Here is a 21873-nt window from a genome sequence, read left to right as displayed (position 1 = left end):
AAAATCCACAGGTACCTCCGTGATACTTCCCACAGTAAGAGCATATTCGGACCCGACAAGCACAAACAGGATGTTCTTTCTGGCCGCAACGCGCGCACATTACGTCCCTTTAGCAATACTTTCCTTTATGACCCAGCTTTCCGCACTTGTCACACTGAACATCTCTGTCGGGGTTCTCAGGCCGAGGCGAATACCATCCTGGACGAGGCTATTGCCATCCTGATCTAGATTCTGCTGGGGGACGATATCCGATGTCTTCCAGGACAAAATAAATTGTCTGGTGGAGGTCTTCTTCCGACGCCGAATTTTTCGACGTCTCTCCGGCGTCCCTCCATCCGAGGCATCTCTTACAGTCGCCTTGATGATTGATTTCTGGTATTTCATCTCGACTACGTCGTCTTCAAACTGGACGTGATCTTCATGATCACCAACAAATTCCTTCTCACTCAGTCCCACGTACGCACGGCAAGGTATACGGATGCCAGTCACCAGAGTCGACACTATCCTTCAGACAATTGCGTCTCCCACAAGACAAGTCTCCTCATCTCTGTCATCATCCAATAGACCACTAGCTGATGGAGTGGGATGTGGTGGACGTGCCGCGCGCGGAACCGGCCAACCAAGCAGAAGCGGGCGATGCCGCAGGGGATCCAAAAGGTGGCGGCGACGGCGGTGGCGATAGTGAAGCGGACTGCGTTGCAGCCTGTGGATGCTTCGCGGCCGTTTCCGATGTCGACATGGCCAAAGATACGCGTCCCAGCCGTGACTTACTACGACCCGGTGGCACCATGGATTTGCTCAGTTCCAGTCATCGAGCAGCTGCACGACGTTCGCGGCGAGTCTCCGCATCGGGTCTTCCTCGTGGAATGACAGATTACCCCGCTTCAGTTGAGCTGGGAATGGGAAGAGCAACTCGACCAACGATTCGCTCGGCATATGGATCAAGTAATGCAGTGGCGTGACGATCTGTGTCCAGGCGCCTTCGCCAATTACTACCAGAAGTATTTCGCGCGTCGTGACAAAGCTTCTCCTGCTGGTGGTTTCTTCATGGATGCGTTTCGTGCGGCGCCCTTTCATCTTGGTGACACTGGTCTTGCATCAACGGCTACTGACTATCTGTACGCCCTTGAATGCTGTTGGGCTTCTCGATCTCTCGTGTACGCCTTCTTGATCTTGGTGATCAACTCGCTCTCTGTGGCCACTTCACTGACCGCCAAACTGAAAGACGCATCATTGAAGGCTGTCACACGCAAGTCATGAATGTACTTCGTCTCCGGTTGCAAGTCTGGTCTTCTGCTAAGCGCGTCTGCGATCCCGTTCTTCGCACCTGGAAGGTATAAGAACGTTGGTTGGTACTCCGCGAGGATATCATACCAGCGCGCGAGACGTCGATTTGCCATTTTCTGAGTAAAGAGACCTTCAAGACTCTTGTGATCCGTCTCCACGAATGGTGGCTTGTCCAAGCAGTAAATCCGGAAAACTGCCAGCGCGTGAACAATTGCCAAAAGTTCTTGCTGCTGCGTCGGGTAATTGAGTTCTGCGGGTTTCATCTTCCTACTGGTGTAAGCAATGGGTAGCTCAACACCATCGACTACCTTGAACAGGACTCCTCCGACAGCAAATTTGCTAGCGTCCGTTAAAAAATGCTTAGGTTGATTGAAGTCGGCAGATGCAACACTGGTATATTGTACAACCGTTTCTTCAGTTCCTTGAAGTTCCTCGACTGCTCTTCGTCAAAACGAATCTTCGCATTGCGCTTGGACTTCTTCTTGAGCAAATTAAACGTACCTCCTGTCAGCTTCGCGTAGTCTGGGCAGAATCGTTGGACTTATCCAGTTAAGCCCAGGAAGCTGTGAAGATCTACTTGCGTCCTTGGAATCGACAAGTCATTGGTGGTCTGCACCTTATCTGGATCCATGCGCATACCTTTTCTTCTAACAGAATCTCGTCGGCGCAGAAAACGCACTCGGACAGCTTCACGTATAACTTGTTGTCTCTCTAGATGTCCAATGTTTTGCGAAGAGCTTCCAAGTGATATTTAATCTTCGGCGACTTCGAGAAGATGTAGATGTCATCGTAGAACGACTTCGTGTTCTCCAGATCGCGAAAAAGTATCGACGTCGACCGATGCACCGGCGCTGGCGCGTTACAGACACCCATTGGAAGCACCAGGTACTCCCAGAGTTCGTTGGGCCTGGAACGCTGTGAACGTGATGTCTTCTGCGCGCATACGAGCTTGATAATACGATGACATCAAGTCCATCGTCAAAAACCAGTATCTTCCGGCCATTACGTCCAGGATGTCTTCTTTTCTCGTCATCGGTATACTCTGTTGTATACGTATTGGAGTTCAAGTACAGATAATCGTTAACGATCCACCGTTTCTGGACGCAGAATGTTTGTGCGGCATGTGGGTTGATGCTTGGTCGAATCATTTTCATGTTTTCAACCAAGAGCAAGATCTCACGTTGTTGCTCAGGTGACTGCCGCCACTGTTGCGGATATATCGCAAGATTGGGATCTTTCACACCGATCCTGTGCTCGATTTCACGCTTTTCCGGAAGCCTTTAGGGAGTACAGATCAAAACACAGTGTCCTTGTACTTCGTCAGCAAGCCAAAGGCAGGATTATCCCGGAAACTTTCCCAATCGGTTTCCAGATAACGTTGATCTTTTGTTGTTCCGACATTGTTGGGTTGGTCGCGCAGCCCCAAGGATCGAGCGACTTGATTGTTTCGTTCGTCAGAACCAACATGAAGTCTGGCTCCTCGATCGACTTGGTCTTGATTCTCAGGAATTTTGGCAGTTTCTTTCTCGTGATGAAATTGCTCTGCACACCCAGCGTCATATGTGATTCCCATCGGGAACATCTTCTCCACGGCGGACTCTCATCCCCTGGTATCGCTGCTCCCAGCAGCACCATCGCGTCCCGACAAATTCCTCTCGTCTTCGCCTGCTGAACGCTTGACAGCGGACGCGTCTTCCAGTTGCTTGCAAACAACTCGCGGGGTCTCGCTCTGCTCTGAGTCGTGGATGGGGTTGACCGCGGACTTCATATCCGTTTCCAGCGCGGCCCCTCGACAGAAATCGGGTCTTTTCGCCGATAGGATTCGCCTCGACAGATCTTCGAAGCCAGGAGGCAATCACCGATCCGCCTTCCTCGATTGGCCCACAGGTTTCACCCGCTCGTTCCCAGCGCAAAGTTATCTCTCTTGTTCCTCCGACTCGTCAACCTCTCCAGTCGATCTGCGGTTGCATTTCCTCGAAGAATGGTATTCCAAGAATGCAGTCAAATTCTTCAGGTATCACGTAGACAACTGCGACGCATTCCAGAGACCATGATACTTAGAGGTAGTACCTATAGCTGGGGCTCCACAATCTGGTTGTCTCCTAGCTTGACTCGAATGTTCTTGTCGCTGAACTTGTTGTCTTCAGCTAATGTCCTTCTACCCACCGCTTCGACACGTAGATCGTGATTGTACCAAAGTCTAGTAGCATCTTTGATGTTTTCTTCATCTTGTCATCCACACTGATATCACCGCTGATGGCGAATAGTGCTCGTGACGTGTAGACTTGAGGTTTTCACTCAGAACATTGCGGCTGACATTATCAAACTTAACTGCTCCAGTTACTTTCTCTTCCATGACAGGACCATCTTCATGACGTGGCTTCTCGTTTCCCTGCTTCCCTTGCTCCTGCCACGCAAAGCAGTTGGCCTTGTTGTGGCCAGGCTTGTTGCAGAAGTGGCAGGTACGAGTCTCCTTGCTTTTTGTATTCGAGCTCGGTTTGAACCGTCCCTTTCCTCGGAAGGATTTCCGCTTGGACGTTTCTCGTTGTCTTGACCTTATTTTCTAAGCTGCCAAGCGAAGGCGGCATCGATAAAATTATCCTTTAGTAACTTTAATACCATCTATTTTCATCATCACGAAATGCGCAACGTGTGCTTGCCAGGGACATGGTCGGCAATATTCATACAGAGTAACGGTTCCCTGTAGTTTGTGTCCGTAGCACACGATAGCGACTCATAATATAAGCTACGAGCTAAAGGGAAAACTATTAATATTTTTTATTTTTAATGCGACCTAATCTGCTATCTAAATGATTCACTTTTGGAGTTTGACGGGTAAACCTGCACTACTAGCAGGTCTGCAATAAGAGCAGAGCTGTGAATACGGTAGACATAAGTATATTCGAGACATAATGACTGAGAGGCCCAGATTCAATACCAAATACAATAACTGTATTAGTACCATAATGGAGACGTAACTTGATCATATTATCTATAGCGCTTTTAGCTTTAGTCACAGCAAGGGCTACGATATTAACCGCGCTACTTCTCCGAAAAATCATTGTTCGTATGGACTCGAAAAACCATTGCTCGTATGGACTCGAGCCCCTGACTGATTTCGTAACAACATTAAATGTATCGATATTTTTATAATAATAACATTTTCGTGGTCAATGGGGGCATGTTGCCCCCCCCCCCCTCCCCCTTTGAGGGTGTATCCTCGAGTACCACTCGTGGCACCCAAGAAAGGGGGGCAAAATGCCCCCTTTCATTAAATTTTGTGTGTGGACGAGGCAGAATCGCCCTTTCTATTTGAACTACAATGATTTGCAGAAGATTTTCTGTAGTACCGTAGTTAATGAAAGGGGGCAAAATGTCCCATTTGACGGCCTAATGACTTGGTCATCTATAGTATAATATAGCCAGGTCAAAAGTGTCCGTTCATGTAAGGGATAATAACACTCTAAAATAATTAGAATACAAGTTTTGTTTACAAATAGCTGTGGTAGTGAACTGAGAGTGGATGCGATGAGTTATAAATAATTACGATGAGGTCCTCTGTACATCGTTAAATGGTAAACGCACTCAAACCCACTGTAAACTTGGACACTTAATCTGATGGACATTTTACCTGAAGCAGAATGATTGAGACAGATAGACTTGACCATATCGGTAATTGAACACAAAGTCACTTTGCCAAAACACGTGCGTGTAAGCCGCTGTTAACATAGCTGTTGGGGATAGTTATGCATCAATTATGCGGCTTGAAATAACAATACTAATAGAAAACCAGTTATTTTGTTTCTTTTTGTTGTTTTGTTTTTGGACCGTTCTTAAAAAAAACTGAGGAAACACTCCAGACTGCACATTGCACGATCATGAATTAGCGAATATAAAAACAAGAACGATTTTAGAGTCACTCTATGGTTGTGTGGCTTCGAACTTAGTGTATATTGGCACCACATATCCGGCACTCTGATCGAGGGTGCCGATGATGCTCAGGCGTATTTTATTCAAATACATTACCGCGTCAAATTCAGAAACGTTACTATCTTAAGTCTCCGATGTATGGGTAGTGGAGGGCTTTTGAGCGTTTGTGCAATGTGCGTGTTGTGCGAATGTAAGGTATCATGGATATTATGTTGTATGAACGTAAAATTATGCATTTCGAGTCTGAACATTGTTTTAAGTGGACGCTCGGGTGCTGAGTTCAAAATCAACGACATGGCACCATGATTTCCCTGACAGCGAAGCTGACATCTGATTGTCGAGCACATTCGAAGATGCTGTGTATGTCGTCTCTGGGCCTTCGAGCTGATTCTAGCTATCCATACGCAGCTGGAGTCGTAAATTCCCTTCTTGAGGCAATTATAATGGTGCCCTTTAGTGTCCAATGCGAAGAAGTATATAGTTGATTCATGCTAGTTCAAAACAAAACTACCAGATTGCAGCCTAAAAATGCAGCGAATCTATTAAATATCGTAATCCAGTGAACCCGAACGAATAATACCCATTCAAATGTATTCCAATTTTAGTATTTAATAATTAATTTGAGCACACCCAATTTATATCGCACTAAAACCAAATTTCTTGTTTTTTTTTTGTTTTTTTTTAGGTTGCTGTGGAGCCATTCGTTTGCTTTTTACCGTCTAGTAGTAGCCCTGCATTTCCAGACTCCAACCTTCCCCCGTCTACTCAACCAACACCACGTCCTCGCTCAACCATGGCTCTCAGCAACAAGCAAGTCTGTGCTCTGCTCTTTTCGAAGGGTACTGACAGCACCTTTAGTTGCAACACGTGCGCTAAAGTCTACAAAAAGGGCAACGGCTACACCAACCTACTCAACCATCTGATACCCGGCAATGAAGGCACGACTGGCTGCCAACGCAGCCATCGTCAACTATCCAAACTTAGAATCTGGCCTCGTTAAGTTGCAGCGGGGAGAGGCGTTGACGGCTGCTGAAAAGGTGGCGTGCTCTCAATTTAGACTGCGTGATGCAGACAAAGCAGGAGATACTGTGGAAGAGCAACGTGACTCAATTGTGAAAGAGGCATTCAAGCGGTGCAAGGTGGCCAAGCGTGCGGCATACGAGGATGTTGCTTTCATCCCACCAACCTCCAACGAGTGCGAGCGCTTTTCTCGTCCGTGAAACTCGTCTACACAGACCTGAGGAAAAGGATGGAGCCGGAAAAGCTCGAAAAGGTAATGTGCTTGCTTTACAACAAGGAGCTTTGGGACGTCCAGGTAGTTGATGATGTGCGCCGCAGTAATGCTAATTAATGCAATAATTCATTTTTTGCTGCCGCAGCTAGAGGTTAATCCATGAATTGCATTATCGGGAACACTGTCGTAATCTGATGAACCGCAGTAGAGCCTTGGACTGGTTTGTGGGTAATGGGATTCGTCGAACAGCGCATTCAAAGAACAGCAACACAAGTGGACCACAGTTCACACAATCCGTTTGCATTAGGTGAGTTTCATGTTAGATCTTCAACGTGGCGGGCTCGATCTGAAACACTATTTCTCACACTCTCTATTTGTTTGCTTTCTCTGCTGGGGTAGAATAAGGTGATGCGGTTGGGTATCAGAGTATATTTAGTAGTTATGTAGCGTCCTACAACATGCAGATCTAGCAGGAGGGAACGCGCGGTGACGTGCTCCCCTCACTCGTACATTTTCCCTGCCTTTCGCGAGACGACGAAAGAAGAAGAAGAACAAGAAATTAGTTGTGTTTAAACTCTGTTTCTTTGGTTCTTAGCGTTACTACCGTACTGTGCCTACCTACACGAGTCCTTCTAAAATCAATCCGTTGCCTGCCCGACCCCGTCAGGAGAAGGTGTACCACACACGCTCGACATGGAGACCGTGTGTGTATAAAATGAGAGATTCAAAGCTTTGGGTGTGTGATTTAGGACAGAATAGAATGGGAGGAAGATTTTTTTTAGAGCTTTCTGCAAAGTTCGAATTTAGAGAGTTTTATATTCAAGTGCTAACTATTTTTCCTTTCACGATCTCGTTGTGTGACTGTATCCACTCCCTAAAACCAATGAAGGGTTGTTGATACGTGTGATATTAGGGCGCGAGACTATCACTAAATATTCGCAAAAATAAAAGTGTGTAGTACAACGAATGAGAGAAAAATTCAACGTGTTGGTATAGTTATACGCTGGAGGCTCTGATATGACATTGCACATTATATATATGGATTGCACAGATCAGTTTGAAGGTTTAGACTATATTAATATCAATTTACTTCAAAAAGTGATCAATAATTTGGTAATCAATAAACAAAATGTGGTTTAAAAAAGGGTACTATTCCGCCGAAAGCGAAGCGGACCTTAGCAAAGCGACCAAACATGAATTACCGCCACGTAACGGTGGCGCTCGGCTAGTACATCAGAAATCATCGGCATGTTGTACCTGTGCAACTTATATATTTAGAGACAAGTTTAGAAATTGCAGATGATATTTCCTTATGGCAGTGTTGAGTGGCTTCCGCTGTAATCAAGATTATATAACAAGAGTATCTGCATCATTTCCGCCCGACCGTTTTAAGATGCAGTGGCCATAGTGGTTTTCAAAACGAGGCTTACATCGCCATTTTGGCGAGATAATGACATTTAGATTTGTCGTGTTTGAGATAAGCACGAAATGTCCTGTTGGGAGCCATAATGATGATTTATGGGCTTCGCGAACACGCCTTTAAAGCTTGCAGAGTTAGTGTGAAAGGAAGTTATGGTTGACGCCGACTAAAACTCTTTCATATAACCCTGCAGTATTTATGCGGTCTTCTTGTCCTCGTCTTTCTTATCCTTGTTGAGCTCCGCCAAACGGGTCTGCTGGCTAATAGGTTTCGCTGGCTTGTTCAGTGGCTCGACGGCTGGTTCCTCTTGTACGTTAGTGGCATCGATGGCGGCACCGGCACCACTTTCAGGGTCACGAGCGAGGACGGAAGCCGGCTGGAATGCTTCAATCATGGCTGGTTGCTGGTAGACACCATCCAGAAAATCAAACGAATCATCCTTACGCTCCTCGTCGACGTCACAGCATTGGTCCAGTGGCAGGTTCTCAGCAGCACGCTTCAGATGGGATAAATCAACAGCATACCAATGGAATATAAGCGTTATGAGGGGTAGCAACGCAGTGAGCACGATCGGTCCGGTTCCAGCAGACTTTAACGATAGCAATCCAATCAGCGTGCACTGGGCAATAATCAGTGCACCGATCACGAACGAATACAGCGGTGGCCAAAATACCCCCATCGAGTTTGTTGTTGCCCAACGCGTGCTGTTGACGAAGAAGAAGCAACGCTTGTACGAAAGCTCGGATACCACGAAGAACATCGCGCCAAAGTACCCCACAAGTGGCGCAATGGGAGCAAACACCACAACGAACAAGAACACGAGATACTGCTGGGCCAGATTCATCGGAGCATCAAGGTCGGTCTGATAGTTGACGGGGCAAAGACCCATCCAGTCTCGAGGCTTCGGCAGCTTCGCATGCATTGGGGCCAGGAGGTGATAAGCAGCAGAGATGGCCATCGGTGATACACGCAGCAGGAATAGAGACATGTCCACACAAAACTGCGTGATGATGAACGTGATGAACATCATGGACTGGTTCGCAATCGTGTTGCCCAGGAAGAAGAACAGCATGCGTGGTTGGTCCAAGAAGAGCATAAACTCTGTAATGATGGACCCCGCGAGTGCCGACACGAAGAACATCTGGAACGCTTGGAAAAAGCACAACTTCGTAAAGCGACTGGCTTCAACCTCAGAAATGGACAAATATCCCTCTTGTGTCGACAGTAGCTTGAAAATCACATTTGCCAGACCGTTCATAGCTGAATAGACCAGCGGTGCCGTCTGCTGTAGAGCAATAAGTAGCCACGGATGCTTTTCTAGAAAGCCACCAAGCCACGGGAAGAGGTGCTGGAGTTCGTCAACGCTAGCCATGGAAGCGACAAAAGCCGTCGGCACAGTCCAGAAGCATCCAATCAATAGAGAAACTCCCATCGAAATGAGTTTCCACTTCGCTTTCAGCTTGTGCGGCAGACCAAAGTTCTTCCATTGGACGTCACGAATGTTGGGCGCTGGTAGAACGATCATTCGACGTGGATTCTCTACCTGAAGCAGTTGCTGAGCTGCCTGTGCAGATCGAATACTGCGAAAGCTCACAAAAGCGCAACTACGCATGACATTGGGCCGCTTGGGAACCGGTACACTGACGTGAAGCAACGGCAGAGTCTCTTCACCCCATCGACTATCGCCCATCGAACTCTTCGTCCTTCGCAGCTTCTCCGCCAGTTCACTTAAACCAGAAAAGCCCCGTGGTGCAGTAGTACCTGTCGAGCCGTACTCCTTGTTACTGGTGACTTCCTTGGCCTTCTCTGCTGACTGGCGCTGCAAAATCTCATCCCGGACGCGAACAATCTCGGCCTCCAGCTTCTCCATCTCTTCGGTGTAGTGATCGACGGCATCGACCTCCTTTCCGCCACCACAAAGTCCGAAGAAACGACGACCAATCAGTTCTTTCGGTCGCTTGATGATATCATGGTCTTGAGCCTTGGTCTTAGCCTCGCTCAGCTTGACATTCGCAGCATAAAGGTGGTATACGAGTTCCTGGCGCTTGTCCAGGAGTTCTTCCAGCTCCGCACACTCGACGCCAATGTAGACGGAGTGCACAGAGTTAGGGAACAGGAAATCCATATACGCCTGGAGCGTCTGTGGACGACGTTGTGACTGAGGGAGGTCAGAAATGACGACGCTGTACTGCTGCGGATGTTTGCGCATCAGGAACTCGTGACGACGCTTACGGTAGACTGTGTATTCATTCAGCAACAGTCGCATGACGTAGATGCTGATCATGTAGGCGACGAACACCGTGAAGAAGAGCCTCCAGTCGTCTTTACCCACGTTGGCAATCGTGAGTCTGTCTACTACATCCAGCTTCACTTTACCGTCCGAGGACAAGATATTTGTCGTGCCATTTCCAGTTTCTACTTGTTCGTCCAACATGATCATCATCATGGAAGTGATGGCAGCGACAGTATCATTAGCTCCTCCCCCTCGCGTAGGTAACAACTCGTTCATATGATGACGCTGTTTCTCCTGCTCCTCAAACACCGCCGCCGTGAAGAAATACATGGGGAAGAGAGCGAGCGAGCACACGACGCATAGTAGCGCTACCTTGCGCCCCATTTTCATGAAGCGTAACAGTACCCATGCGTCCAGGCCGCATTTTTCGGCCACTTGAGCCTCATCGATGCGCCACACGAAGGGCACCCAGCCTAGAAACTTGCGTTGCTTCGATTCAGGGAAGTCAGCGTGATTCTCGGGCGAGTACACATGTGGCACACGAGGGCGTAATGTTTCGTACAGCAAGACCAGCACCAGAAAGAGAGGGAAGTAGACGACTACGCTCGTTAGCAGCACGTTGGCAGCCGCCTGCGTCTTCACTTGCTCCGTATTAATGTGCATACCCATGGCGACTCTATCTTTGGGGCGCACAGCGTCTTGGCAAATGACAGACGTCGGCTATAAGATTTTTTGATTGGCATTGACACGCATAGTGAAACCAAGAATGTGGAGTGTAAATCAGGCCGGCATAATCAACCTGGTTATTGGCGGATAGAGCATTGGCGGCGAAGTATAACTTGAATGCGCACTCTTCCATTTTAAAAAAAATAGCAAGAAATAGTACTGATAATATCAGTACTATTCTGTAGTAGTTTTTTTGGTACTGCACTTCGAAGTAGACAGACTTTTGCTTACATGCAATTACGTTGCAGTGGAAAATGCTTCTTCGTCGTTGTTTCACTCGTAGACGTAACAGCAAGTTATTGTTTTGCCGTCTATGACCAAGGGCGACTGCGTCATGAACGAATAACCTGCCTATATGCTTGTGTTGTTTTCAGAAAAGGTTTCAACCTGTTATACTGTATAATCACCATTCTCAGAGTATAGCCCTCAACTGGTGCCGGATACTATAGCGATGATTTCTGTTCGTAGTCATTTCAAACTTGGATACACCACAGAGATCATGTTTCCGGTTGAGAACCTCGACCAGTTGTAAATGTTCAAACACCCTGAATTTCCCATTGTCGAGAGGTACTAACTACTACTACCTAGTCAGTATGTGTACCATAGATAGATAGTCCGGAACACCACTACCGGGGATTTCGTGAGACCCTGCTCCTCGTTTGTTTTGTTCGGATGAAATCATCTTGAGTGCGCGTTGTGGACTCCCCACCAACTCCGTGCTCTTTCACAACACGATAAGAACAAGTTCCAAGCTTACACTTCATTATCAATCGAAAGTTTCTCCGAGAGCTCTCCTTTCTTGTCCCCAGATCGGCTGCGCGGAAATATTGAGACCAGAATCACTTGCACAAGGCACAATATGCCACTGATGGCGTTCGGCACGAGCACGTAGTAGTCAGTTTGCATGATACCGTACGTCGTCCAGAGTGCGCCATTGACAAACCCCGAGATCGCCATGGGTGCCGCGATAATTTCTGAGTTCTTCGTCTTGATGACGTCGCCCATGAGCATGAGTGGAGAGCCAAACATGATAATCGCCATGACGTCAGCGAAATACCCTAGCACCTTGGCGATTGTATCATCATCTTGTGTGCCCAGGAAGCGGTAGAGCAGTAGCGCGATGATGAGTGCGAACACGCCACAAAAGAAGATCATATACCGTGTTCTCCGCTCCTTCTCGTAGAGGATGAAAGTGCCGGAGAAGATCACTCCAAGTACGGCGCCCAAGCAGTTAACGGCACCCACGGGGAAAAATGAGTGGTCTGCCATCGAGTAGATCACCCAGCCCATGGACTGCCCAAACATCATAGCCAGCGGGTAGAAGTTGACGCCAACCGTGCTCTGTTTCTTGTGTACAGTGTACATTCCTGGAATCATGCTGATGAAAATGCATGCCGTTGCGATGGTTGCGAGGACATTGATCGTTGTTTCGGCGGTATCGGAAGCCATCTCGAAAGTAAGGGAGCAGGTGTGTGCGGATGATGTTGCAGATTCGTGAATGCAATTGCTCGAACAAAGCTATTCGGGTATGCCACTAGTACGCGTGGCTTGAAGATGAAAGCAGCGTGTGCAAAAGATAAATACATGTACCGCGGGTTTTCATCAGATTTGAAGTTCAAATTGAACGGAATGAAAACTGAATAGAAAGGTAGTCGCTTCACAATAACCACCAATTGATTGCGCTCGGTAGAAAAGCAAAGATCCCAAAAATGAAATTTAACAGGCCCAGAGGATTCATACTAGACTGGCTGCTGGAAATTTGCTCTGCTCACGCTTGAAGCCTCACTTCTTGATCATTGAGCTCCAGTAAATTCATGCCTCGGTTCGATTGAGACACTAGGAAAAAGGCTACCCTCCACGTGGTACCTTTACACAAACGTGCCGATAGTATTGGATTCCAATTTGGAGCGGACGGCACGGATACATTGAAGTGGTAAGATTTGCCACCTGTACTCATGCTGGTTATTTAGCAGAGCTAAACTCAGATTACTGACACTTCCTTACTGTACATGCTGCTCTAATGCATACTGTGGAGTATCTACATGTACCGTGTGTATGCACATACCCCCAAAAAAATAATGTTTCAGTGAACAGCGAAGTCGCATCAATTCGCTACCTACCCACAGAATTTTTCTTCAAAGTTAAGTACTAAAAGATTTAATGGCGCTGCTACGCTTACGCGTATTCCTCTGTTTATGCGTTCACTTACTTGTACCTGGATGTATGTTTTTGCAAGTGCATAAGCACCAATGATGTGGTAAGCAACCAAACCGTACAGTGCCCCAACCTGCACAACTGTATAACTTCGAAGTACAATTATTCTGGGTACAACAAATGACGTGGTGATCAAACCGATGCGATCGCATTAACAAGGAAAGCTTGAGCTGATGGGAATAATACTAAGAATAAGGTACACCAAAAAATACCAATAATATTGTTAGAGTTACTTCGACCACCCACAGAAAACTTGGACTTCAAACGTCTCTGCTGCTTTGTTGAGGAATGATAGCATATTGAGATTAATGTGCTTATGCGCACTCCTTCGTTTATGCGTTCACCTCGCATCATTTTTTATAAGATTATACCTACCCACACTTCCAAGATATTCCTCTTTGCATAATCGTATCTGTTTATGCATTTTCATAATTCCAGTATTGGTTCTTACTTAAATGAAGTATACACATACTGCATACACATCATTTTCAAACTGTGGCGTGTTTAGCTTCAACCACGCACAATTCGTTCGCTTTCACCACTTCAACATCTTTCACGCTCTTGCTCTCCTCCCATTTTCAGTTTTGCCATTTAGGACGAACAACCTCAAGCCCACTCCAATCATGTCATCCATCGCTGGAACTCGTGTAGCCCTCATCGGCGCTGGAGCCGTTAACTTCGGTGGCGCCGAAGGCCCCTGGGATCACGCCTCGCGTCTTGAGAAGCTTGGGGCCGTGATTGTTGCTGTAGTCGACCCCCTCGTCGCCAAGGCCAAAGAAAAAATTGCCGAACGTCGAGCCAACAAGGAGTTCACCCACTTGTGGGCCAACACGGAGGTGTACGCCGACATCCAAGACATGTTGGACACTGTCAAGCCTACGGCTGTTTTCATCGGTGTGCCGCCCTCGTTCCACGGCTGCTATAAGCACCCGCTGGAGCTGCAGGTCCTACGTGCCGGTGCGCACCTGTTCCTGGAAAAGCCGCTATCGAATGCACCAGTGGACGAGGTGACAAAGTACGCGGCTGAAGTAGAGGCGCTGCGCAAAGAGAAGAAGCTGGTGGTGTCCGTGGGTTACATGTTCCGCTACTCGCTGTTCGGCGAGAAGATCAAGGAGCTACTCAAGGGCAAGAAACCAGTGTGCCTCATGGCTCGCTACAACTGCACGTACGCGAACATCCCGAGCCCGTTCTGGTGGAACTCGGAGCACTGTGGTGGCCCCATCGTCGAGCAGGCTACGCACTTTGCCGATATCTCGCGATACCTCGTGGGTGAGGTGGACATGGACACAGTCTACAGTCGCAGCGTGAAGGCCAGCCTCACTCCGGGTGATATCGGCTACTTGGAGAAGGTGCCTGTGGATGAGACCGTCGTGCCGCCGCAGAACCGTGTGCCTCGTGCTCATGTGGCCAACTGGTACTTCAAGAGCGGTGCGCTCGGCAACCTGGTGCACGGTGCTCTGCTGCAGGGCGAGGCGTACGATGCGTCGGTTGAGATCATGGCGGATGGGTTGCGCATCGGTGTGGTGAAGCCATACTCGGAGACGCCGACGCTCAAGGTGCTGCAGGGTGACAGCGACGAGGAAGTGACGTACGAGTTTTCCGGCGACGACATGTACCTGACGGAAGATCGCGAGTTCCTCAAGGCGGTTCACGGCGAGGGTGACGATATCCGCTGCCAGTACCAGGACGCTGTGAACACGTACGCGTTGACGTGCAAGATCCGTGACGTGGCGCTGGCCAACTAAACTACGACTGGGTAGATAGATGCTAGAGCTTTAAATGTGCTTGCTGTGACGAGTGTATTGCTCAATGAATGTGTCAACTCCAGTTCTGTTAAATAGTAGGCGCCGTTCGTTGAAACGCTCTTTGTCAATCATTGGCACGCATTAACCTCTTTGCTAATCCCTCGAATCATATTGCTACAGAAGCACTAACGGTGACTTACGGAAACGCTTATCTCCAACGGCCAGACTCGGGAGCACGAGTAGTTTCGCGAGACGAACCATCACGGTCACCAGCACGAGGAGGGCGGTACGAACCTTCACGCTGCGAACGTCCGAAGAAACGATCATCGCCCTCACGGTCACCGCCACGACGCAAAGAGTCACGCTCACCATCGCGATCACCACCACGGCGGAAGGAATCGCGGTCGCCGTCACGGTCGCCGCCACGACGGAACGAGTCGCGGTTGCCCCAACGCGACCCGCTCTCCTCGCGATCGCCACCGAAAGCACGGCGCAGACCACCTTCACGCTCATCACGATCGCCACCGAAAGCACGACGCAGACCACCCTCACGCTCATCGCGATCCCCGCCAAATCCACGACGGGAGCTACCATCACGGTCGCCACCGAAGGCACGACGAAGACCGCCACCCTCGCGTCCATCGCGGTCGCCAAAGCTCTCGCGAGCAGCAGGTCCACGACGCTCCCAGCGGCCTTCAGGGGCCGCTGTTTGCGCACGGCTGGACAGACCACCACGGTTAACATGAGTCCACTCTCCATCGTCGCGATGGTCGTCATCGCGGCCGCGGTAGGAATCACGGTAGCTGCCGGACAGCCCACGAGCGCCAGCGCTGCCGAAGCGGCCCTGGCTGCGTTGCTCGACGCGCTTCTCCTCCTCCTCACGCTCGCGTTGGATTCTCTCCTCACGCTCCTTCTCTTCAGCGATACGACGCTCCTCAGCCTCTTCCTCTTCCTGGCGACGGAGCTCCTCCTCCACCTGAATCTGGCGTTGGCGTTCACGCTCAGCTTCCTCCTCGCGCCGGATGCGTTCCTTCTCCTCTTCCTCTTCACGCAGGCGACGCTGCTCCTCCTCATAACGTTCCTTGGCGTGAGCCACACGGGCACTCAGGCGTTCCAGCATCGCCTTCTTCTTCTGCTCCTCGGAAGCCTTCTTGTACTCCTCGATACGACGAGCCTTGTGCGCCTTAACGAAGTCGGCACTAACCTGAATAGCCGGTGCGAGACGGGCCTTCTCCTTGAGACCGTGCTCGTGCTCCTCCTTAGCACGCTTGAGCTTGGCGGCCGACTCCTCTTCGTAACGCTTGAGAGCCTCAGCCTTGGCCTCCGCAAACTGGCGCTGCAGAATCGGCTGCTCCTCCTCACGGGTAGCACGCACAATGTAGTCCAGACGACGAGCGTTCTCACGCAGCTTCTGCTGGGCAAGCTCCTTGGCCTTGCGAGCCTTCTCCTTGGCCTCGTTCAGCACCTTCTCCTTGTCGATAGTAGCGAGATCCAAGTCGCTCACATCGGTGTGGCCCAACTTGTCCAGCATCTGGCGAGTCTCCTTGAGCTTGATCTCATCCTGAATCTTCTGCTTCTTCTCCGCCTCGCGGCGACGAGCTTCCTGGGCCAAACGCTCGCGTTCAAGCTCAGCGCGACGCTGAGCGAACTCCTGGCGCTTCTTCTCGAGCGATTGCAGCTTCTCCTGCTGCAACTTCTCCAGTTCTTCCTTCTTACGCTCGATAATCTCACGGCGAGCCAGCATCTCCGAGCGCTGTGTATGCAGACGAGCACGAGTAGCCGCAAGGAGCTTCTTCTTCTGCTCGTCACGAGCTGCGATAGCGGTGGAGGCGGTGACAGGAATCTTGCTCATAGCACGGGACAGACGCTCCCCCAGAAGCGTCAGCTGAGCAGCATTGGCCTCAAGATCCACGGCGTCAGTAAAGCGAATGCACTGCTCCACGTGGTCAATGCGGATCTTGGTACGCGTCTGAGCAGACGCCACAGCATCAGCCGAAGACGTCTCGGCGTTGTTGCTGCCGTGCTGCGTGACATTGCGGCGGTACATACTGGACAGGCTAGGAGCACTGGTGTGGGCGACCGTGCTCAGACTGCGTGAGCGAGCAATGAGCGTCTCAATCTTCTCGTACGATACATCAAGACCCTCGAAGATGGAGCGTAGGTGGGCGATCGTCACGCTGGCGTACACGCGGGTGAGCTGGAAAAGCACACGACGCACCACGAGACGCTCGACGCCATCGACGTAGGCCTTGGCTAGTGGTTCAGCACGAATCGTGGTCAGGAACGGTTCCAGCTGCTTCACAATCTGCAGAGGGTCCACTTCCTGCAGCTCCACGCGCTGGAAGATTTCACTGGCAGCAGTGGAAGCCTTGGGAAGGATACCGGCAGCCTCAATGTCCTCGAGCAGATTAGCACGCGTCGGCGTAGTAGCAAATCCCAACAGAGCAGCCATACGCGCATTCTTGTCACGAGCAGCAGCAGACAGCGAGCTCTCCGCCGTCTGAGCAGCGGAAGTCTCGTCGTCACCTAGAACGGACGAAGAAGCTTCAAAGTCCAGCAGCGGAATGGACAGCGCAGCGAGGACGACGCGAGTAGCCATCTCCTTCTGTTCCTCCTCAGAGACCAGCACGGGTAGCTCCTGTAGCGCCTGGAAGCCAGCAAGACCCTGGAGACCAGCAACACGCAGCGAGTACCACTTGTACAGCGCGTAGGCATGGAAGAGGTGGTTCTTGGACACCTGGAAGATCTGAGCCAGCTTCTCATAGTACGTGACCAGTAAGTCCACGCGCGGAGTCTGCTCCACCAGGTTCATGATGTTGTTGATGTCATCGATCGTACGGAAGGCTTCCGAGAAGAGCTCAAGGTCCGTAGCGACCTGGAGCTGACGGTAGCGCACTTCCAGCAGACGCTCGACGCTCTCAAGCGTGAATCCTTCCCAGCTGCGCATCTGACGGGTCGATTGGCTCGTGGGCGCAGCCGTGTGCTTCTGCAGGGCGCTCAGGTGATTGCGCATGATCTCACACACACGACGGAACTCGATCTTGCGCTGGTATTCAACACAGAAGTCGAAAGCCTGCATTGCCGTGGTCTTGTACAGCGGCTCGAGTTTCGAGTTGCTCTTGAGGATGTCCAGCACCGTGCGGTATGTCTCCCACATGAATCGGAGCCAGGGGACAACCACCTCACGGTCGGTGCGGTCGTTGGATCCCTCGAATGTCGTGGTGGACAGCATGACGTCCTCCGGCGTCTGGGCAGCGTCTAGATCCACCTTGGCGGCAGCCAGCAGGTTGAGCTCGTTGCTCTCCTTCTTAGCAGCTGCTAGCTTGCGCTCTGCCTGTGTGACGAAGTGCTTGATGATGGTCTCGAGCGACGCCGGGTTGTGCTGGATGCACAGGTTGCGGTACTGGTGCAGTCCGTCCTTGGCCACGCGGCCCATCTGCAGCTCCAGACAAATGTCCAGGTACAGGATCATGAGCTCCTCGTGGGTGGGCTGCCACGTGCGGTTCTTCTTGGCGATAAGCGCATCGTGAAGGATCTCGAGCGCCGAGTGCTTGGTACGCTTGAGCACTCCGGCGTCCACGTTGGGGATCGCCAGCAGCTCGCGGGCACGCTTTAGTGCGTTCTCCGGCTTGTGGAAGAAGTGCGACATGTTACTGTCTAATGTGTGTGTAGGAGAGCTGGAGCAGACACGAAGCAAGGAGGGGGTTAGTGGCGAAGTCCAGTACGGCGTGAAGACGGGAGGGGCAACGGGGACGTACTCGGAAAGGTTGAGCGAAGCTCTGTTTTACGACTGATCGGTGGCTGGCTGAGAGGCGTCAAACACAGGGACCTCTATTTGGAATATTGATGTGGTGCACATAGACGAAATCAGGTGTGAGCTCCAAATTGAAGCGTGCCAATGCTATCACTACACACCTCAGCCCAACGAGTCGTGACTGCATTTGGGAGATTGGAAGGTGAAGTCTGTTCTCCGCGGAGATTTTACATTCAATGCCATCGACATGTAGTTTGTTACCGACGATGTTTCAGGAGTGGAATGTTCTGGTAATATAAACTATCTTCGTCACGAGCACCAAGATTCATCAAATCATCCGAAAATAAATGAGCAGGTATACTGCACCTCGAGATGGTTTTGGATTGGAGAGTAAAGAACATCCAAAACAATCTAAAATGTTTTAAACACTTTTTGAAGTGTCTGAAATGTCTAAAAGTGTCTAAAAGCCAGTGCTTGTGGCGATCTTCCGCAATCTTACACTTCTCTCACTATAGTGCTGCCATGGCACCGGCAGACTGCCCTCGTGACGCGTCACTATGTGGGGCACAGCTTTCGGCATCACCACAAGCTACTCCACGGTCGGAAACAAGCGCCCGCGGACCACCCTCTGGGACGGCATTAAGGCGCTCACCACGCTACAGTCCATATCGAGCAGGTATGTCGTACACCAGCCCTTTTCAACCTTCTACACGACCGTCTGAAGCAACGAGGAGGGTGGAATTTTCACCTCAGCCTCCATCGTCGACACCTTCACGACCCCCGCGCTCTCCGGCCCTGGTCAGGCGACCTCAGCCGTCTCCGGTGAAAACTGGACGTCCACGGGACGAGATTTGGCAGCACTACGATGTGGAGCGTGAAAACGGAAAGAAGCACGGACGTTGCAAGTACTGTGGTATCCTAAAGAAAAATGGCAAGCCCAGTGGTAACCTACTAAACCACCTCATAAAGGGTAAACAGTGCCGTAATGTTCCTGCTCATGTGGTGGTCTCATTACGGCCAGCGACATCTGCAATGGCAACCCCGTCCCAAACTTCAGGAGCTGAAGCTGAACAGTCGACCGTACCAAACCAACTGACTCAAGACGCTTTTGAAATGGCGCTGGCTCGTGTATTTTATGTTTGTGCGCTGCCATTTATGCTTGCCGATGCGCCCATTTTTCGAGAGTTTCTAGCTATGGTGGCTCCTGACATGAAACCTCCTTCCCGTCATAAGCTCAGTGGCGTACTATTGAATCGAGTTCGTGATCAGATTCGTCGGGAGCACGTGGTCAAGTTGATTAACGAGCACCCGTACGTGTCAATCGTGACAGATGGATGGAGCGATGTGAACAGTTCGAGTATTATTAACTTTATGGTTGTTGCACCTGGAATGCCCTCTCTGTTCTGGTCGTCATGGTCGACGAGGTCAGAGCAGCATACAGCTTTGTACATAGCTGGAGAGATTGAAAACGTTATAGCGGATGTCGAACGTGAAACAACGGCCCAGGTCGTCTCGGTCGTTACCGACAATGCGAAAAATATGAGGAGCGCTACGGGTCGCATTCATACCAGGCGTCCTAACATCGTAAGTGGTGGATGTGCAGCCCACGTCCTAAATCTACTCATGCAGGATGTATGCCAGCATCCTGAAATTTGTACTATCCAGTCGAGAGCCGTGGCTGTTACCCGTTATGTGAAAGATCATCTTGCGTTACTGGATGAATTTAAACGACTCCAGCAAGAAATGCGCGATGTTGGGCTAAGTGCACGAAATCTCGTGCTTCCCGTACCGACACGATGGTATTCGGTGTTCTCCTGCTTGCGAAGTGTGCTAAATAGTCAAGATGTTCTCGAAAAACTATTTTTAAGTCCGGACTACGATGGTTTCCGTGACAGGTACCGAGGAACTGAGGCGGGCCGAAAAAAATTACGATACATGACCGCTCTGGCTCAGGACATCAACTTCTGGAATGGACTTAGAACTACTGTGCGCTTACTTGACCCAATTATTAAGGCTCTGCGAGAGCTTGAAGCAGATAATGTCTTCGTTTCGGGTGTCTACAAGTGGTTTAGATGGCTACGTTTTCATTCAGCCTACGGGGTGACAACACTGGAACAAGAAAGAGCTTCTTCGGCACCTAATAATTCTGGTGAAGGGGGGATTGAGCTGCTCAGTAACACGGTTGAACGTGTTATTGCCACTGCTTACACCGAGAATCCGTCCCACAGCACGATGCCAGAGGAAGAGAGGTTGGTTGCTGGAACTGATTACCAGAATGTCATTGCACCTCCACTCTCTGGGCTCCAATCTTTTTTTCGAGGTAAGATTAAGAAGCGCTGGGATTACGTCCACACAAACGCGATGGGTATTGCATTTATGCTTGACCCAGCCATGGATCTCGACGACTTTGTCGGCTTGGACGACGAGACAGTGGATGAACAAATTCGCAAAATGGCGAAGGATTGTAGGCTGCTCACACCAACACTTGGTATTCCAAAGCTCACGGCTGAGATTCTCAACTTCAAGAGCAAGAAACGATCTGGTGGAGAAGCACTCCGTGAGACGTATTCAGAGTCAAGCCCACTTGACTACTGGAACGCCAAAAGCAACAAAGAATTTCCTTTGCTCAAGAAAATAGCTGCAATTGTGTTCTCAATACCGACATCATCAGCTGCAAGCGAGCGCGCCTGGAGTATATTCGATCCCATTCATTCGAAGAGGAGAAACAGACTCTCCGTTGAAAAGGTCGAAATGCTTGCCTACATCTACATCAACCACGGTAGCATCAGCCACGATGCAATTGATCTTGCTCGCCATCAGTCTTGTCCAGAAAGCGTAGACAGCGAGTAAAATGTAAAGTTCATTTACATTTTACCTTCCTCTCGCATTCCTCTACGTCGGAGAACGCAGTCAATGTGCTTCTGCACATTTCACCGCTTGGAGCACGTCAAGCCCGGTGAGCGGTAAGAGGAGGAAGTTTGAGATTTCAAAGACGAGTCTATGTCGAACTCTTTCTGCTTTTCGTTGAACTCGACGCCCTCGTAGATGTACACGTCCATGGACGTCTAGTAGTTCCCCACCGTCACGGACACGTGCGTCTTGCGCTTGATGAGCACCGACATGAACTTGCCCACAGTCTCAATACCCTGTGACAGCGGGGTGACATCGACCAGCAGCAGTTGGTGGCGTCGTTGCTGATGCCATCCAGGGTGGCGCCCTGCACGGCGCACCGTAGGTGACTGCCTCGTCCCGGTTGGCTGACTTGAACAGCTCCTTGCCGCGGAACAGCGTGGACAGCATGAGGGAATACGTGTAAAACCTCCGACCCGC

General features: G+C 50.1%; 7 protein-coding genes across 8 annotated transcripts; 3 read left to right on the top strand and 4 right to left on the bottom strand.

Moving 5' to 3' along the window:
- Positions 1 to 575: 575 nt before the first annotated feature.
- On the top strand, positions 576 to 962 carry PPTG_16405 (hypothetical protein; the record flags this gene model as incomplete). Its single annotated transcript, XM_008913933.1, has 1 exon — positions 576 to 962. One exon carries the CDS (start codon positions 576 to 578, stop codon positions 960 to 962), a length of 387 nt encoding a protein of 128 aa, XP_008912181.1.
- Positions 963 to 6149: 5187 nt separating this feature from the next.
- On the top strand, positions 6150 to 6437 carry PPTG_23918 (hypothetical protein; the record flags this gene model as incomplete). The annotated part of the gene is made up of 1 exon (XM_008913932.1): positions 6150 to 6437. The coding sequence occupies one exon, from the start codon at positions 6150 to 6152 to the stop codon at positions 6435 to 6437; it is 288 nt and encodes a 95-aa protein (XP_008912180.1).
- A 1308-nt stretch (positions 6438 to 7745) lies between these two features.
- PPTG_16404 (hypothetical protein) lies at positions 7746 to 10859 on the bottom strand. The gene has a single exon (XM_008913931.1). The coding sequence runs from the start codon at positions 10771 to 10773 to the stop codon at positions 8068 to 8070; it is 2706 nt and encodes a 901-aa protein (XP_008912179.1). The 5' UTR covers positions 10774 to 10859; the 3' UTR covers positions 7746 to 8067.
- Positions 10860 to 11321: 462 nt separating this feature from the next.
- Positions 11322 to 12376, bottom strand: PPTG_16403 (hypothetical protein). Its single transcript, XM_008913930.1, has one exon. The coding sequence runs from the start codon at positions 12277 to 12279 to the stop codon at positions 11584 to 11586; it is 696 nt and encodes a 231-aa protein (XP_008912178.1). The 5' UTR covers positions 12280 to 12376; the 3' UTR covers positions 11322 to 11583.
- Positions 12377 to 13541: 1165 nt separating this feature from the next.
- Positions 13542 to 14954, top strand: PPTG_16402 (hypothetical protein). The gene has a single exon (XM_008913929.1). It carries the CDS (start codon positions 13668 to 13670, stop codon positions 14787 to 14789), a length of 1122 nt encoding a protein of 373 aa, XP_008912177.1. The 5' UTR covers positions 13542 to 13667; the 3' UTR covers positions 14790 to 14954.
- Positions 14814 to 18756, bottom strand: PPTG_16401. Of its 2 annotated transcripts, XM_008913928.1 has the most exons (3): positions 18705 to 18756; positions 18548 to 18620; positions 14814 to 18466 (listed from the first exon to the last, which is right to left on the bottom strand). In XM_008913928.1, the coding sequence occupies exon 3, from the start codon at positions 18436 to 18438 to the stop codon at positions 14998 to 15000; it is 3441 nt and encodes a 1146-aa protein (XP_008912176.1). In that variant the 5' UTR covers positions 18439 to 18466; positions 18548 to 18620; positions 18705 to 18756; the 3' UTR covers positions 14814 to 14997. The 2 variants fall into 2 exon arrangements, with proteins under 2 accessions (XP_008912176.1, XP_008912175.1); XM_008913927.1 differs by having other exon boundaries at positions 14814 to 18620.
- A 2925-nt stretch (positions 18757 to 21681) lies between these two features.
- On the bottom strand, positions 21682 to 21843 carry PPTG_23917 (hypothetical protein; the record flags this gene model as incomplete). The annotated part of the gene is made up of 1 exon (XM_008913926.1): positions 21682 to 21843. One exon carries the CDS (start codon positions 21841 to 21843, stop codon positions 21682 to 21684), a length of 162 nt encoding a protein of 53 aa, XP_008912174.1.
- Between the last annotated feature and the right edge of the window lie 30 nt (positions 21844 to 21873).

This window comes from Phytophthora parasitica (genome assembly GCF_000247585.1).
Source record: "Phytophthora parasitica INRA-310 unplaced genomic scaffold supercont2.57, whole genome shotgun sequence".
NCBI lineage: Eukaryota > Oomycota > Peronosporomycetes > Peronosporales > Peronosporaceae > Phytophthora > Phytophthora nicotianae.
This window is presented reverse-complemented; position numbering and strand designations above follow the sequence as displayed.